Here is a 16,336-nt window from a genome sequence, read left to right as displayed (position 1 = left end):
TGGTGCTGCGCTCCTCGGCTCGAATCACCCAAATTGACTGGCGGAGAACAGTTTCACCACCGGGCGCAGTAGCAGGTCTAGGTTTTTCTTGCATATTTGGTGTCACTTTGTGCCTTCAAAAACGACATGAGACAGGATATGAACTGTGCTTATCGCCGCTGGGCTGTCAGCTGCTTCTTTCTTCGCCCAGGCGAAGATGGGTTCCATCCAGCGGGTCGCGGCTTCAGCGGTGCACGCCGTCGCAGAGGCCAACTTCTCTCTTCTTCAAGCCAACGCAGACTTTGCCCTTGTCAAATACGAAATTCCTGCTGAATTACTTCCTCTTGGTGAGCGTCTTTCGAAGCAGCGACGCCAGGTCGCCGAGAAAGGCTCCTTCAACATCTTCGCGCGACGACTGGGATTTCTTTTCGAGGAGATTCTTCCCACCGTGCCTGCCCTCCTCAAGGCGTATGGGACTCGAGCGAGTGAAATTGCCTGTGAAATTGATGCTACCCGAAATGCTCCAAAAAGCATCGTGGACGGTATCTTTGGCCCTCACCTTGGGGTCGATAGCACGAGCATCTGGGCCGCGCAAACATCGGTACTTCAGCGCTCTTGATGCATCTCTTGGCCTGCATGCTGGCTCGTATCTGGTCTGCTCAAGAAGCGACCGCCATTTGGGCTGAAATCATCGACACGCGACGGCAGAAGATCAAGGATAACGCACCTGAAAACGGAAAAGCGAGCAGTCTCTTCGCTCAACACGCAGCCATTTATGACGTCGAATGGTCGACTATTCAGAGCTGGGATGCGAGCGCCCGTGCATGGCTTCAAATCGCCGATAGCAGTTCTCATAGGATGCAGCAAAAGCAAATCGAATTGATTGCCAACAACCTCTCGGTTGCCATTCAAACACAAGTTACCCCACACGGAGCCTGCTTATCAGCTTCTGGCGGAGGGACCCTGTACGACAGTGTTATGCTTAACTTCTGCAGCGCCTTATCGACTCTCGATAATCTGATCCTTGGTAAGCCTCAGCGGATTCTCGACGGTGGAGTGCTTCTCGGTCTCACCTCCTGGCATGTATATCCGGACCTGGTGATTTTAGGACCAAAGGCACAAGACAAGCCCCAGCTGGATCCCCTGGTCGCCCATGGCGGTATCGCAACTCTATCCATTGCATATCAGGAAGACCCGCATGGAAATCAGGACGGTGTCTACTGGTCGCTACCCTTAGCTCACCTTCGGTACTACCGTCCTGTTCAGCGCAAGCGATCGTCTTTGCACGATTCCAAAATCTCCTTCACTGGCTTACAAGCTTTAATACTCGGTGCGTCATTGGACTCTCTAGATACGCTATCGACAGCAGCCGCGATCATCAAATCGCTGTGGCTGTTCAGCTACAACGCATATCAGGATGAGCTTCGCGGCCTTGCAACTAAGTGGAACTTGGAACCAAAGTCGCTTGTCTCCAAATACTTCAGCTGGAACGACTGGAATTCAAGCTCCACCGAAGCCTTGGAGCAGGATCTCCACCAGGTTTCTTTTATGAACCCCGCGTAAGAACCGCAACTCGGCGACTTTCTCGATGCACTGCATTTGCTGTTTCCCCTTATAGGGGGTGTTGAACTCTTGCTCTCTGACGATCCAGAAGAGCGAAAGCTCGCGTTACAGCTTATACGATATGGTGCAAACGGCGCCAAGGGTTGGATCGGGAACGTGGAGAACTCCCAGTTTCCGTTCTTTGGCGTCACTGATCCTCTATTCCTCGTCCAGGCCATCCAAAACCCTTTCGGTAAAGTGGAGCTGCTTCCTGCTCTCTTCAATCAACAACGCCTAGAGCCTGAAGCCTTCATTATACGTTTCGTCCAACCAGACGGCACGATGGGGTACGCGTCGCTATTGCCTGAATCCCTCTCCGCCGGCCGAAAGAGAGATAGGACTGAATTTGAGTCTGATGTTGCTGAAGTCACTTGCGACCCAGTTCCTCCCAAAGGAGAACATTGGATTTTCTTACCTTCGAAAACAGATCCCCCAAACGACGTTCCTGTTTCGATGGAATATTATGGTCTCGCATCAATGCAACCGGAAGATGATCAACCCGACTATGTGGTCTTCGAGGACTTTGTCAAAGAAGACGACGTCGAGGGTGACGAAAAGCAACCGAGAACAATCGTATGGGATCTAGTTATCGGGATACGCGACGAGGCTGCCTTGTATCGATGACATGACACCAACGCACATGATGTCGAATTGCGTGACATTACAGTTCCTCTCACGATTGTTTGTGACCTCGTTACGAGTCGCGCGCTTGATTTGGTACAGGTGACCAAGCGTATGAAACACACTCTGAAGACCCATCGCCCCAACCACCACTTCTCACTATTGGCTCTTGGTCGGATCATTGACCACTACAAGCGTCAACTTTCCCATTTGACAATTTCTATGAATATCATAAAGGAATCACCTTGGTTTTGGGCATGGACGGAAAGCGTGGTCAAAGATATACCAGTCCAGGAGATGATGGCCGGGTCGCAGGCTCGTGTTGGACACTTCACCAAATTAATATACCCTTGTCCTCTATCACGCGAACAAGTGTTTGCCTCCGTTCTACAGTTTGAGTCTGGTACGGTGAGTGTGGGTACCGAGGAAATGGACCCGGTCATGGCTATCTCGAGTGGGAACTCGCTTTTCATTGCCCAGCGAATTCTAAATGATCCCATACCTCCAGACGGACTGCCTTCTTGCGCTGTTGCGCACGTCATTGGCAATGTGGGAAAGCCCGGTATCGCTCTTCTTTTCGCACCTGAAGAGCCCTGGATCAGAGAGCACGACGTCGAAAAATGGCAGGTTGTGAATCACCATCCATTCGACGGAAGCTCAGGCAGAGGCATGTTCGAAGGCTCATCGCTACACATGTCGTTCACCGGCTGGGAGGGTCCCCTCAGAGTCCGTGGGCCTTCTGCTTTCAAAGGCATGGAGGCTTATAATCTCGAAACACGCATTTCCATGTACGACGGGGCGGACTGGGTCGCTGACCTGAATATTCTCAAGTCTCTGAAAGAATCGCCGAATCTTGGCACACTGGGAATTTACACCAAATCCTGTTCTCACGATCACTCTGTCCAATCGTGTGAGGTCGGCTTTGTCTCTATTGACTGTTGGGAGGAGCTTCTGAGCCCTGCAGAGAAGCCAATGGTGCTCCGCTCGGGGTCATCGTGGATGGCACGCTTGACCGCCGTGAGTATCGCGCACTCGAAGGGTTTCAAGTGCTTCCTTCTGCCTACGCATAAAGAGTTTTGCTGGACTTGCGTCGTCGAGCAGAGTGATATTCTGAAGTCCCCTGCCCAAAGGGCCCTCTTCATTTACTGATCTATGTCGGGTGCGTCTCCTGTGCCTCCAACGGGCTGGCCAGGATCCTTATCTCTTCGCGGGTTGCGTCAGTCCAACTCGCACTGATTCCAGACACTTTTCCCTGGCTTCTTCTCATCCATTATCCTCGAATCGTCGTCCTGCAGTAACGATGACAACGGTTTCTCAATTCTCTCATTATCCACTGCTGTATAGCCCGAAGCTTGCAGCGTATACGGAGCTCTATGCGGTGTTGAGTGGGGATATTTCTGTTGAGAGGAATGGGTGTTATGTTGTACCCTAGGGCCGGATCCACGATACCTTGAAGGAGGATTTGGTGAAGGCGATGAAGACAGTCTAAGATGGCGGGGCGGGAGGGGGAGGGGTTATGGGTGTTCTGCGAGGAGAGGGTCAAGGAGTATAGGTGACAATACGCATTAACTACGACGAATACGGCACGGTTATACTTCTCCCAGTGCTCCTCGCTATCCGCCTCCCCTAAACTCCCGAATGCTCGCCCGGCCCCTCAACAGCCCAAGATGGTAGAAAGGAAAGGGCAATGAAAAGTTCTAGTCTCGCTTGGCAATCACATGTAGCCTCCAGTGACTGATAACTTCCTAGAAATTCGACACCAGCAGCAAGCTAAAGCTCTGCTCTGACAGGATGATGACTTGAGGCTTGATTGCGAGATGCAGAGGAGCCTTGGCCCGCGCAACTAGCTTTGCCTGAGTGTGAGTGTGGGCTGCCATACTTACAAAGGAGTCACAGTCAAAACGAATCAACCTGACCTAGTCAGCTCCTCTAGTTCTTCGTAGTACATATAGGTAAAGAAAATTTTCTATAAATTATCCAGAAAATGGCAGAGGTATCAGACGCCAAATTATATAGATCCAGAGCCTGTGCCAGAAGAAAGCTCCCCATTGAGAAACCAGATCTAGAGAGCGCACCATACTATATGGTCAGTCGGGATAACGAACCAGTCTTGATGAATCGATGCACAAAATGATCCCTCTTTGCGAATGAAAAATAATATCCCGGTTGTAGAGGCTTTTCAGGAAGCGTCAGAGTCGCTCACACCCGGCATTCGAACAAATTACCTGCATGTTATAGACACCCTCAAATGCCCCATACTAACCTTGCGCCACCCCAAATCCTCCGTCGAGATCCCAGCTTAAGTCTCCGACTTCTCTTCCCCAGCCTCAGTATCTTCGGTCTTACTGCTCTTCAACAACGCGAACTGAGAATCCCCTTAGGATCTGCAATTGGATTCCACTTGATACCCATTGCCAAAACAAAGGCCAGGGCACACGCAGCAACAGACAGATACTAGGCCACCAGGACTAGTCAGCAGATGACCATAAAAAAGGTGTTCCAAGCACCAGAAGGGGAACAACTCACAAAGACGGTCGTAATAGCCTCATTATAAGCCCCGAGGACATCGCCAACTCTCTCGGGCCAAAGGTCCCTCGCCCTCTCACGGACATTTAATGTCCCGGCCTCGAGCAAGATGGTGACACCAGTTTCATTCAGACCAGCCTTGCTCTCCAATCCGTCGACCAGGCTATTATGGAAGCTCGTTCCAGCAATAGTCTGGATAACCGATGTCCCAAAGTACTGACCGAAGAGGACCGTTGCGATTCCCACAGGGATAACGGCTGGACGAGTCTTAAGCTCGTTTTGCACAGTGAGCAGACCCATCTGACCCGCAAAGCCTGTGCCGAGGCCCTGCAGGATTTGGAAGCCGATCCAGTGGCTGTCCGGCGAGGAGGATGTGAACGTCGTGTAGAGACCGTTGGCTGCGCAGACGAGGGTTGAGCCGAGGAGGAACCAGGGGTTGTAGTAGTTGATATGTTTTGCTTTTTCAATTAATTAGCTCCAACACTCGCGTGATTATTGAGTCGAACTGTCTAAATGGAAGGACTCACCAAGAACCCCGGAGACCATCGCCCCAAAAACCTGCGTGAGCACTGATGGCAGCAGCATAACCCCGCTCCGCATCGGACTGGCTCCTCGCACAATCTGGAACCATTCGGGAAGATAGTATACGGGCACGATGTACCCACCCATAACGAGGAGCGCGAAGCAAATACTCAGTGCAATTGAGCGTCCCTTTAGCAGTTTAAACGGAATCATGGCGGTGTCACCGCGGTATATTTCCCACGAGATGAAGAGAGCGATGGATAGTCCGAAGCCGATAAACAGACCAATAATTGTCGCCGAAGACCAGGGGTATTCGGACCCTCCCCATTGCAGGGCGAGGAAAAACATCACGATCGAAGGGACGAAGATGGCGCAGCCTGGAAGGTCCAGGGAGTTGAGCTTTTGGAGGAGTGACTGTGGTGCTGAGGCGATGTCAGTGTTGGGCCTGGACTTTGGTGGATGGAAGAAGAGAACGAGGGTTATGACTGTCATTGCGCCGGTGGGGAGGTTGATGAGGAAGCACCACCGCCAGGTCGCATGGCTTGTGAACGCGCCGCCGATGAGCGGGGCGACGACAGTTCCGATAGAGAAAACCGAGACGATGAGGCCTGTGAAGAGTGGACGCTGCTCAATGGGAGTCACGATTGCAATCACGGATAATCCGCCAGATACCACGCCTGAGCCTCCAACACCAGCGATTGCTCGTCCGACAATGAACATTGTTGAGGAGTTGGCGACGCCGCAGAGGAGTGAGCCCAGGAGGAAGATTGCAAAGAAGGATAGGTATGCCGTTCGAAGAGGGAAGATAGTCGAGATCTTGCCGGCGAGAGGCTGCAGACTGCATATTGTCAGGGGGTAGGCGGCGGCGTACCAGCCTATGTCGCTTGTTGCGTGGAAGGCACTGGTTATAGCAGGAATTGCCTGAAAAATGAGTATGTGCAAGTTTAGAATTGGCGGTAGCTTACGGTCGAGATAATCGAAACATCTAGCGAAATGAGGAAGACCGCGAGCATGATTGCAGACATGATGCTGTACAACTTGATACCGGAGAGGTGCTGGTTTGGCGGTTCCTGAGGCATTTCACTCGGTGTTCCGGCAGCAGGTGTGTTTGCGTCCTTTGCGTCCATGATGAGATTTCGTGCGGCACCGCAGAATGAAGAGAATAAACGAGCAAAAGGTTGAAAAGAGCGAATACACTTGGTCAAGAGCTACAATTGATGTTGAGCTTGTCTGGTTTTATAGCAGGTCAAGTAGGGCTGATTTTCACCCATTTGACTCCGACTCCGACTCCGATTCCGATTCCGACTTTGTCTCCGTCTGTGTTGCTCCGTCTCCCTTCGTCAACCATCCATCAACCATGCATCGCAGACAACCACCTCGTCGATACGCTTGCACAAGATGCGTTCAGCTCAAGGTCAAGTGTGTTCTGACCGACACAAGACAGTGCCAGCGCTGCATCCGACTCGGCCACCCGACCTGTGTTTTCCCCAAAGATGTGCGTGGCAACAGTGCGTCCAAGCCACCACAAACACCGACTCCATCGATCTCATCACTAAATCGCGAGGAAGAAACCATATTCCACGAGCACATCACTCTTCAGCTTGCAGAAGAGCTGCTTGAAAGGTATCGAAAACACAAGATGCCCCAATTCCCCTTCGTCATCATCCCAGAGACAACAGACCTCGCAACACTGCGCCAAGAATCACCATTCCTCCTGCTCTGCATCCTAACCGCATGTCTCGAAGACAATCCGCCACTGCAAGACTCACTCGAGCTTATCGTGCGCAAGGAGATCGCATCACGCGTGATCGTTGGCATTGAGCGGAACATGGACCTGCTCCAGGGACTGCTCGTGCACATCGCCTGGCAACACTACCATTGGCGGACGTACCATACGCACATGTACATGCTGCTCCCGATCGCAACTATGATTGTCGTGGACCTTGGGCTTGACAGAGAAGAGAGCTTCAGAATGCAGCCGATTCCCGCAGAGGATAAAGAGCCTGAGCAGGCGGGTGGGGGCGGGCAGGTGCAATCTGCTGCTGGGCAGAGGGCGCTGCTGGGATGTTATTACCAGTGCTCAAAGTAGGTCACGGTACTATACAGTTTAGTCAGTGCTAATATAAGTCTAGGTCATCGATATTCCGCCGTCAACTGTACATGCGGCATACGAAGTGGATCGAACACTGCGCCGAATCCCTGGCGCAAAAGGCCGAGTATCCGACGGACGCGCAGCTCAAAGTATACCTTGATGTTCGGTCCTTATCGAGGGAAAGCGACCTTCTTCTTGATGATAAGCAGGAAGCAGATTGTTTCGAAACCTGGAAACGAATCTTCGACCGGATCTCTCAACAGCAATCGGAAACAGACTCTCTCTTATCATCTCCTACTTCAGAAAATGACTGTATGTTCCCTACTCACCCTTCACAAAGATGAATCTAAGCATAGCAGGGTCTCTACGTTTCGAGCTCGGTGGATTACCCGCCCTTGTCCTCGGCCACGCCCTCCGGCGAACGAGCGACGTGTTCAGCCTCCGCGACGCGAATCAACTGAGTGTCCTCACAAAATCAGCCCATACTATCATCGACATGTTCCTGGCTATCCCCCCATCCGTCGCCGTCTGCCTTCCGTCCTCTGCATATGGCACCATCTGGTACTGTTTGCTTATCCTCGCGAAACTGAGTTTGCTATTTCCTCCTGCCGAGGGACGCATATTTGGCGTGGATTATCCGACGATTCGCACTGCATCACTAGGTATAAAGGCAAAGGTCCAGGCTTTGAGTATCGGGGACGACGTTTGGCATAATTCTGTTGCTGTACAGGAGAAGATGTTGTCGTGGCTAGAGAGGGCGGGGTCTGATGCGCCTAGTCTCTTTCATTCGCCGAGGAAGCAGTCTGGTTCTGCTGTACATAAAGCGCCGTCCGTCCCAATTGCGCGATGCTTCAGGGAGTTGTGTGAGCATCAGGACGAGCGAAAAGACCCTCCAACGCCGTCAGAAATGCAGGCTGCATCGATCGATACTCTATTCGCTGTGCCGGATGATATGGATTCCAACCTATGGCAGCAGATGCTCCACAACTTTACATGGTTCGGACCTGGAATGGACAATGATCTGAGTTTCATGGACTTTGGGAACCCTATATAAAGAACACTCCCCCCATTAAATGTTGCCTCGTTGAGATAAGGGAAAACAAGAAGCGCAAAGCACACTGCTGAATAAAAACAAGAAAAAGAAACAAAGAAAATCAGGCAGATGGCTCCTTAACACTGTCTAGCTCCTTATTACCGCCGTCCAGAATTCCTTCCCAATCCCTACCAGCCAGCCACTCCCCAAACGTCTTCGTCCGTGGCCGAACTTTCAGGTCCGCCGCCCCAATCCAATTGTCGATCCCACCCATATACCCGACCTCGTCAATCCACAGCGGCGCCTGCAGCACCTCCCACGGAATCCCAAACTGCTCATGCATATACTCCGCCGTCACAGTCGCCAGCTCCGCCTTCTTCCCCGTCGCCTTGGCCCACGTGTCGACGACTTCATTGATGGTGAGGTAACTATCATACGCGAGCAGCTTCGTCCCTGCGGGCTCGGTCTCAACAAGCGCACGCACGAATGGACCCGTCGAGCTCGGTGTGTCAATGATGGGTATCTTGCTTTCGCCGCGCATGGGAAGGATGAACTTGTAAACTCCCGTTTCAGGATCCGCTTTAGGCATGAAGAGCGGATTCGTCGCGTACACGCCGATGTAGATGATGCTCGTCTTCTTCGACAACTCAGGGTGCTCACTCTCGATGTAATCAACGATACTCGCCTTCGAGTCCCAATGGTACGACTGCGCGTACTTTCCCTTCGAAGCGCGCTTCATCGGTCCCAGAGCTGAATACACGAATCGCTCGAGCGTCGCAACCCTCGACGCTGCGATGGCCGCATTCTTTCCGTGGTTCAACTCCTCGTTGAACGCATCGTCGCTACTATGTGTCTGTCCAGTCTCGGTCGCACCAGAAAGATACGGCCCCCAGAAATCCGTGTTGACAAAGATAGCGTGCGCGCCTTGGAAGGCAGCTTCGAGGGAGGCAATGTCGTTGAGATCGGCTTGGACGAGTTCGGCGCCCGCTGCGGCGAGGGCGAGGGCTTTCGATGAGGAGGGGTTTCGCGTTATGGCGCGCACGTTCCAGGTGAAGTCCTGGAGGAAGGTGTGCGCGACGGAGGAGCCTTGGTTTCCGGTTGCACCGATGATTGCGATTGTTTTCGGCATTTTGAGAGATATCGGTTGAGAATGAGTGGGTGTTTGTTTGGCAGTTGGACGATTGCGTGTGTGAGAATCAGAATGTGATGTTTTGCCGCTGTGGTTGCTGAGCTTGATGATGGCCAGGATTCGAGGGGTATCGACGAGGTTTATATACTCTCTCAACCGTGACGCCTATACAGACGATCAACAATGCCAATCTCATGCTCAACACCACGGAGTCCATCGATTGGCCCACGTCCATAATCAGATTCCCGCTCGGATCGATCTGGCTTATTGCGTACGGGGCTTTGATTGGCTGAAAACTCATAAGCCAATGCAAATTTCTGGCGCCATGCAAGTGCCGCACTAGGCAGGATCTGGCCGGCTTGCCCGCTCCGCATCTCCAATTTTCATTTATTTTCTCCAACTCATACCCTTCTATTGGCTGGAGGAGGGAAGAGCTTTGCAAATTTCATTTTTTTTCACCCGCCAAGCTGGACTAGCGGACTCACGCTTGGCGCCCAAGCCGCCATCGACATTAAGGCGCGGCGTAAGCCAACGTCACTGATTTTCTCTTCTCTCTGCTTCCGTGCGTGATCTATGACACCAGTGGTAGTAAGCCAGTGGTAACCGCTATGCTACAGACTCCGAGCCCCCAGCCACAATCAAAGCCCGCGAGGCCGAAGCGGGTTATCACCGAAGCGAGGAAGCTGCAAAATCGGGAGGCGCAGCGGGCCTATCGTATGTTGTTATCCCGTGATCGTCAGGCAATGCGCTGCGTCCCGCTAACGATTGACCAGGACAACGACAAAAGGAGCGTATTCAGAAAGCTAGATCAGGACTTCAAGAGAAGGGGAAGGGAGGGTCGACTCGATACCAGCAGCTTCAACCCTACTCCTCTACACAAAATGTCCAGCGCGATGTTCCTAGCGTTGAGGCTCTAGACTGGGATGCGCAGGATTATAGACAAGGGTATTCGGGGTTGACTGCGGTATCTAGTATAGCCGGTACGGACCTGTCGGTGTCCACACCCTCTAGTGGGACCTTGCAAGAGACGCAGTCGATCGGCGGGGCGAGTTCGGCGGGTGGTCTCTCCGGTGGGGGAGGGTTTCTAGACCTCTTGTTTCCAACTCCAACTACCACTTCGAGCTCGAGTTTCGTTGTCGACGATTTCCTGATCGGGTCAAGCTATCAAGCCTTCTTGCCGACCCCCGCAGAGGAAGTGGATACAGAAGGCTTAGAGGATTCTCTCTCAAGTACATCATCCTCGACATCAAATTATACATACCCAACTCCCAGACGAGCTACATACCAGCAGAATCAACAACAGCAATATGAGCACCAACGACAAGCCTTCCGCCCAACAGCCTCCTCCCAAACAACGCTTCTCTCAAACCCGTACAAAAACGCCCTTCAAACCCCCAAAACAAACCTCATAACCGCGTGCCTCTCCAACGCCTCCGCGCTCGGAATCTCCATCGAAGAGTTCTTCTCATACAACTGCATGTCGCTCTGCTCCCCCTTCTACAGACAGACGACATCCGCATCTGTCGACCCAACGACGCTCCTATCTTCCGTAACATCGTGCTATCCGGCTCTCCCCGCCCATTTGAAACCAACGCTCCCGCAAATCCTCATCCCGCACCATCCGCTGTTTGATCTTGTTCCGATTCCCATATTGAGGTCTAGGGCGATTATTCTGTCGGTTACGTTGCCGCATTTGGTCGATATGTTTGAGCTCAAGGGTGATATTGTTGAGGGGGGACTGCTTTGTCTTGGGTCCGGGGCTGGAAGGGATGGGGCGAAGGTAATAGGGAATGGGAGTGGGAGCGTGACTGGGCAACCGTGGGAGGTGGGGAGCTGGGAGATTGCGCCGTGGTTTTTGAAGAAGTGGAAGTTGTTGTTGGATAAGGAGAGCGGGGATCTTTGGGGGTAGGGAGTGGGTTCCTATTTGCTAGAACCTGGTGTCTGCCACGGTGGCTGCGAGTTGTTTTTTTAGCCTTGCTGTATGAACGTGATTTAGATTTAGCCCTTGGATTGTATACTCTTACTCGACAGCGAAGAGCGTTTATTCTAATTTCCTTCTTCAAGATATATCTAAAGCACTGACCGTTGTCTGCAGTCTTGCACTACCTGAGAATAGAGTCCATTTCCGCACTGCCATTTATCTCATTCTTTCCCACAATATACAACTAGAACTTTGTTGGATCCCAAGGCCCCTGCTCCTGACAAAACTCACTGCGCCCCCTCTTAACAAACTTCCCCACCCCCTTCTCCCTCACAACACCCCCGTTATCACGATCCCACACAACCTCGCCCCTCAAAAGCGTATACCTCGGCCATTGCGTCATCGTCCTTCCCTCAAAAGGCGTATAATCCACATTATGATGCAGCATCTCGTTCTTCAGCTCAAAGGGCTCGAGGCCACCCTCGGGATACCAGATTACCAGATCCGCGTCCGAGACGCCGGGGATTAATGACCCCTTTTGGGGATAGAGGCCGTATAGCTTCGCGGGGTTCGTGCTTGTGACCTCGACGAATTTCTGCGGAGATAAGCGCCCTGCACTCAGTACGAGCGGGAGTCGAGTTTCCACGCCGGGGCAGCCGTTGGGGATATACTTGAATCGGCCGAGGGGTGCGTCCTCGGTAATGGCTGCTTTTTTCCCTGTTTCGGCATTATCGTATTCAAACGGGCAGTGGTCTGAGCTGAGGATGGTGAATGTGCCGTTCGACAATCCGCGCCAGATGCCCTCGAGGTCTTGGACTCCGTCTCGCGGTGGTGGTGAGCACACGCACTTTGCGCCCTCGTATCCAGGTTTCGCGAGATCATCCCTCGTCAGGAAGAGATACTGCGGACACGTCTCGGCATAGATTGGCAGCCCACTCGTCTGCGCGTCACGGATGACCCCCGCAGCAAGGGGACTCGAAACATGAACAATAAGAATCGGCGTCTCGATAAGCTGACTCAACGCAATAGCTCTTCCCGTCGCCTCTTTCTCAAGAATCTGCGGCCGCGAGGTCGCATGATACTTCGGCTCCAGCAACCCCCTCGCCTCCAATTGCTCCGTCATCCACGAAAGCATATCCCCGTTCTCCGCATGGATCATCGTCGTCACGCCATCGATGCGCGACTGCAGTAACACATCAAGGATCTGGTTATCGCGGAGCTGCAGGAGTTCATATGTCATGTAGATCTTCACGCTGGAGATTCCGCGGTCGCGGAGGAGCGCGAAATCATCTAGTGCTTCGCGTGTCGGGTTCCCGATGAGGAGGTGGAAAGAGTAGTCGCAGTATGCGACCCCAGCGGCCTTTGAGGCGGTCTCGTCGAGGGCTTTGATGAGCGACGGCGAGGATTTGTCTTGTGGCGCGAAGGCGATTATTGTTGTTGTGCCGCCGGCGATGGCGGATTTTGTGCCTGTGCCAGTTAGCCATCACTATCACTCTTTCCCCCGCGACTCTAGCCAGGGATAATATACCAGTGCAATAATCGTCAGCTGCCTTCCCTTTCCCAAATAGCTGTGGTTCGGCGAGGTGAACGTGTGCATCGACGCCGCCGGGCATGACATAGGCGCCCTGTGCATCGATGATCCGGGTCGTTGGAGATGGAGGGTCGGCTAGCGAGCCCGCTGGCGCGAGGACGGCGATCTTTCCATCTTTAATGCCGATGTCGTAGCGGGCTATGTCGGCCGCTGTGACGACGGTGCCGTTGAGGATGATGGTGTCGAGGGGGGTTAGAGGGCGGATTGTCATTGCGGGTGCTGTTGTGTTTCAATCCGTCGCTGGTGTTGGTCTGCTTGGAGGGACCGCGGGGGAGGGGCCAGCATATTAAGAGGGAATTTATTGGACTTCCAAGTTGGAGTCTACGCTCGGCGTCGCGGCTTATCTTCTTCTCGTATAGTTGTTGGGGTGATAAGAAACGGCCGGTGGGCGATAAGAGGAAACAAGATAAGGACCAAATGACCAGGGGAAATAGCCCAGGACTAACCTGAGAGTGCGCCAGTATTGAATGCTATTTATTCCATCATAGCATTGTACCGAGCGTCCAAATATCCCTTTCAACTTCTTCACCATCCTCAGACTCCTCACGTATGTCACAATCCTCGCGGGTCTCAGGTGGATCCACGGTCTGCTTGATTGCCTCCAAGTCTGAATCAGGCTAAATACGTTGGCTACCGAGAGCAAAGTACGATGTCGCCAGGATTGGCCCCATTGGATCTCTTTGAATATGTAGGCATCGGGCACATCTCACCTGCCTCCGCTCCTTCTTACGGGCGAGCTGGGACTAGCCGACTCTATGTTTGTGAAGACCGTAGCTTTTATCACCAAGGCACCCGATTGATGGCATCCTCATTACAGTTCTGGCTGATGTCGTTGTCAGAATCCTTCAGCATGGATGGGTCTGAAGACTTTGAAGAGGCAAGCCGGGGCATCCAGACCTGGAACTGTCGCCCTGCTGCTCATTTCGGGACTAGAAACCCAAGGTGACCCAACGAGACTACTTAGTGCCGAGGACTTATTTTCCGGTTTCAAGATGGACTTCTGTTTACTCACTAATTCCTTCAGCCGGCTATTTGACCTACTCGATCCGGCAGGCTCGTCCTTGACTTACGGCCAAGGCTTGAGTTGGACGATGCTCTCTATGAAAGGGAAGGGGCTTCCTGTCTCTGGGGTGCCAATGGTTGCCCATCAACTCTCGTTCTCACCATCATCTTTACCGAGTTATTGATTGCTTAACGATGGAACCTGACCGCTATTCTTTTGATACTTCGAAGGAGCAACCGGAGGAGAACTTTCCTACACCGCGACACGCCGCCGTTTCTCAAGCGCCTCCACCTTTTTCGCTTGCACCCACTACCCTCTCAGCGATGAACGCCTTCTCTGCCTATGAACCCCCTCAGGAGAACGGTACTGCGCGCTTGAGAAATGATTTCGATGTGGCCCTCGAGGATTTCCATTCCCAGACCTCGGAGATGCTACAACGTCCAGACGGAGCTTTTACATTCTCCGACCAATCTCACAACAACGCAGCGGTTCAGGAGTTTAGAGACTCCACCGACTCCGCGGCTTTTGCCTCGGCAGGGCATGGAGAGACAGTATCCGGAAACTCCATCGCACCACCCAGCGGGATGATGTCTCGGTCGAACACATTGGCCAGCAATTCCCCGTGCCGCTTTTGCAAAGCTCGAGAGACTCCAGGCGGATCTGGGTATGTATGACCCCTGCCTCTCCGATACCTCCATCTTCCTCCCTCAGTCCCTGTCAGCCATGATCACGAGTGGCGACTCACCCAATCCTCCTTGTATACAGTGAATCCAAATCTGCCCGTTTCCAATGCAAATGGCAAGGCTGCACCGAGCCGACCTTATATACCCTCGAAAATGACCTGGTCCGCCACCTGAGGACAGTCCATATCTCGCCCGATGATTACCGTTGCCCTTTTCATCCATGCCACAAATATTTCCAACAAAAGCAGGAACTCAGGAAGCATAAGAAACAGTGTCGCCCTGAAACCAGTTGATTTCTTTGATTATCTTGTCGTACTTTGCCAAAGTGGATTTGGCTGTCTCCGGTGTTCAAGGAGTAGCAGGAACTCGAAGAATTATCGTCACTAGGTAGATTAGCTTATAGATTCTAATTCATGTTAGGAGTTCTTCATACAATGTAAACAAAATGGCGAAATGGGTCACCGCTTGCATTGCTCAAGGGCCCAGGCTTGGTTCGTCAGACGTAGATGGCTCGGACAGGCGAGCCTGCTAGAATTCCATGTTACATCGTATATAAAGTAACTGAACAAACAGCTAATTTGGAATCGAAACTCGCCGGTCGTCGTGTCCTAGATTGCTTGGTTCGAGGTGAAATTTCGAGATCGATGACACCGTCCAAACCTTGAAACCGGATGGGCTTCCTCAGTCCATGGATTACATAGGTTTATGGTTTTGTTCCTGTGTGGGTTTTGACCCTTCTGGAGTATTTCTTTAGTCAGTGATCAAGGCAGGTTGCACCGGTACAAAGGCATGACTTGATATAAAGGTGATATAGTCTCGACGTTCAAATCGTAACCCAAGCCCGAAGGACCCTATTCAAAATATATTCATCCTAGTATGTTCATTCTGAGAAACAAGCCTCAGGAGATGTGTCTCTACTACACCGTCGCAACACTCAGTCCCGCCATGGCTTCTTCGAAAGTAGAAATCGAGATCGATCACATATCTTGCTCTTCTTTTGCCCTTTCAGACACGCAATTCTCTTCCTGGATATCTTGATTAAAGTAAGAGACCTTTGACCCAAGCTGTTCCAGAAGCCGCAGGACATTTCTGTGCTCTCGATCCGCAGCATTTTGAATTGCCGATAGACCCCTGGCTGTGAGCGAATCAATTACTGCACCCTGGTGAACTAGGAGCCGCACCAACTCTTCCCAGCCATTGAATGCAGCGATGTGAAGTGGTGTCCATCCGCCGTCAAGTAAAATAGCTGGATCTTCCAGGGCGGCAAATACCTCACGCCTGAACACCGAGACCATGCTCAGTTGGCTATGCGAGAGGCCAAGGGACTTGGATGGCATGAATTCTATAGTCTCCGCTATCCTCTGTATACTTAAACGGACTGTGTCTGGTAGTTGGGCTTCATCGGCCGCTAAATGGATAACAGCCATTAGAGATGTCGCCAGCGGTGCGTTTTCCGGTTGAGCCAGTATTCCATTTACCCTGGCGATGATCGCTTTCTGGGCCCGTCCGGCGCTATACGGCGTTCCAGCCATGATATCAGCACCGTTCGCGACAAGTATCTGTGCTGAAGTTGTGTTGCCAACCACCGCCGCTAGATGTAAAGGCGTCATATCGGTATCGTCCCAAGCATCCAC

The 16,336-nt window shown here is 52.3% G+C and overlaps 7 protein-coding genes across 7 annotated transcripts; 4 read left to right on the top strand and 3 right to left on the bottom strand.

The window, feature by feature from the left end:
- Nucleotides 1–196: 196 nt before the first annotated feature.
- BJX68DRAFT_279966 (uncharacterized protein) lies at nt 197–3,364 on the top strand (the record flags this gene model as incomplete). The annotated part of the gene is made up of 4 exons (XM_071048833.1): nt 197–521; nt 590–1,446; nt 1,636–2,195; nt 2,283–3,364. 4 exons carry the CDS (start codon nt 197–199, stop codon nt 3,349–3,351), a joined length of 2,811 nt encoding a protein of 936 aa, XP_070901998.1. The 3' UTR covers nt 3,352–3,364.
- A 1,190-nt stretch (nt 3,365–4,554) lies between these two features.
- On the bottom strand, nt 4,555–6,329 carry BJX68DRAFT_253560 (MFS general substrate transporter; the record flags this gene model as incomplete). The annotated part of the gene is made up of 4 exons (XM_071042730.1): nt 4,555–4,656; nt 4,729–5,186; nt 5,256–6,171; nt 6,216–6,329. 4 exons carry the CDS (start codon nt 6,327–6,329, stop codon nt 4,555–4,557), a joined length of 1,590 nt encoding a protein of 529 aa, XP_070901997.1.
- Nucleotides 6,330–6,607: 278 nt separating this feature from the next.
- Nucleotides 6,608–8,396, top strand: BJX68DRAFT_263947 (Zn(II)2Cys6 transcription factor domain-containing protein; the record flags this gene model as incomplete). The annotated part of the gene is made up of 3 exons (XM_071044814.1): nt 6,608–7,335; nt 7,383–7,654; nt 7,702–8,396. The coding sequence occupies 3 exons, from the start codon at nt 6,608–6,610 to the stop codon at nt 8,394–8,396; spliced, it is 1,695 nt and encodes a 564-aa protein (XP_070901996.1).
- Nucleotides 8,397–8,446: 50 nt separating this feature from the next.
- Nucleotides 8,447–9,686, bottom strand: BJX68DRAFT_216668 (uncharacterized protein). Its single transcript, XM_071037829.1, has one exon. The coding sequence runs from the start codon at nt 9,502–9,504 to the stop codon at nt 8,497–8,499; it is 1,008 nt and encodes a 335-aa protein (XP_070901995.1). The 5' UTR covers nt 9,505–9,686; the 3' UTR covers nt 8,447–8,496.
- A 387-nt stretch (nt 9,687–10,073) lies between these two features.
- BJX68DRAFT_216661 (uncharacterized protein) lies at nt 10,074–11,543 on the top strand. The gene is made up of 2 exons (XM_071037828.1): nt 10,074–10,218; nt 10,278–11,543. The coding sequence occupies exons 1-2, from the start codon at nt 10,113–10,115 to the stop codon at nt 11,411–11,413; spliced, it is 1,242 nt and encodes a 413-aa protein (XP_070901994.1). The 5' UTR covers nt 10,074–10,112; the 3' UTR covers nt 11,414–11,543.
- Nucleotides 11,544–11,669: 126 nt separating this feature from the next.
- BJX68DRAFT_263944 (hydantoinase/dihydropyrimidinase family protein) lies at nt 11,670–13,227 on the bottom strand (the record flags this gene model as incomplete). Its single annotated transcript, XM_071044813.1, has 2 exons — nt 11,670–12,892; nt 12,954–13,227. 2 exons carry the CDS (start codon nt 13,225–13,227, stop codon nt 11,670–11,672), a joined length of 1,497 nt encoding a protein of 498 aa, XP_070901993.1.
- Nucleotides 13,228–14,213: 986 nt separating this feature from the next.
- On the top strand, nt 14,214–14,693 carry BJX68DRAFT_263943 (uncharacterized protein; the record flags this gene model as incomplete). Its single annotated transcript, XM_071044812.1, has 1 exon — nt 14,214–14,693. One exon carries the CDS (start codon nt 14,214–14,216, stop codon nt 14,691–14,693), a length of 480 nt encoding a protein of 159 aa, XP_070901992.1.
- Between the last annotated feature and the right edge of the window lie 1,643 nt (nt 14,694–16,336).

The sequence above is a fragment of the Aspergillus pseudodeflectus genome (assembly GCF_044049435.1).
Source record: "Aspergillus pseudodeflectus strain CBS 756.74 chromosome Unknown BJX68scaffold_9, whole genome shotgun sequence".
NCBI classification, from domain to species: domain Eukaryota; kingdom Fungi; phylum Ascomycota; class Eurotiomycetes; order Eurotiales; family Aspergillaceae; genus Aspergillus; species Aspergillus pseudodeflectus.
The sequence above is the reverse complement of the archived record's forward strand: the minus strand, read 5'-3'. Positions and strand labels throughout refer to the sequence as shown.

Excerpts from the sequence above, each read along its gene's own strand:
- BJX68DRAFT_216668 (XM_071037829.1), bottom strand. The coding sequence starts at position 9,504 with ATGCCGAAAACAATCGCAATCATCGGTGCAACCGGAAACCAAGGCTCC.
- BJX68DRAFT_216661 (XM_071037828.1), top strand. The coding sequence starts at position 10,113 with ATGCTACAGACTCCGAGCCCCCAGCCACAATCAAAGCCCGCGAGGCCG. Across the intron at positions 10,219-10,277 it reads GGAGGCGCAGCGGGCCTATC|GACAACGACAAAAGGAGCGT; the intron begins GTATGTTGTTAT and ends ACGATTGACCAG.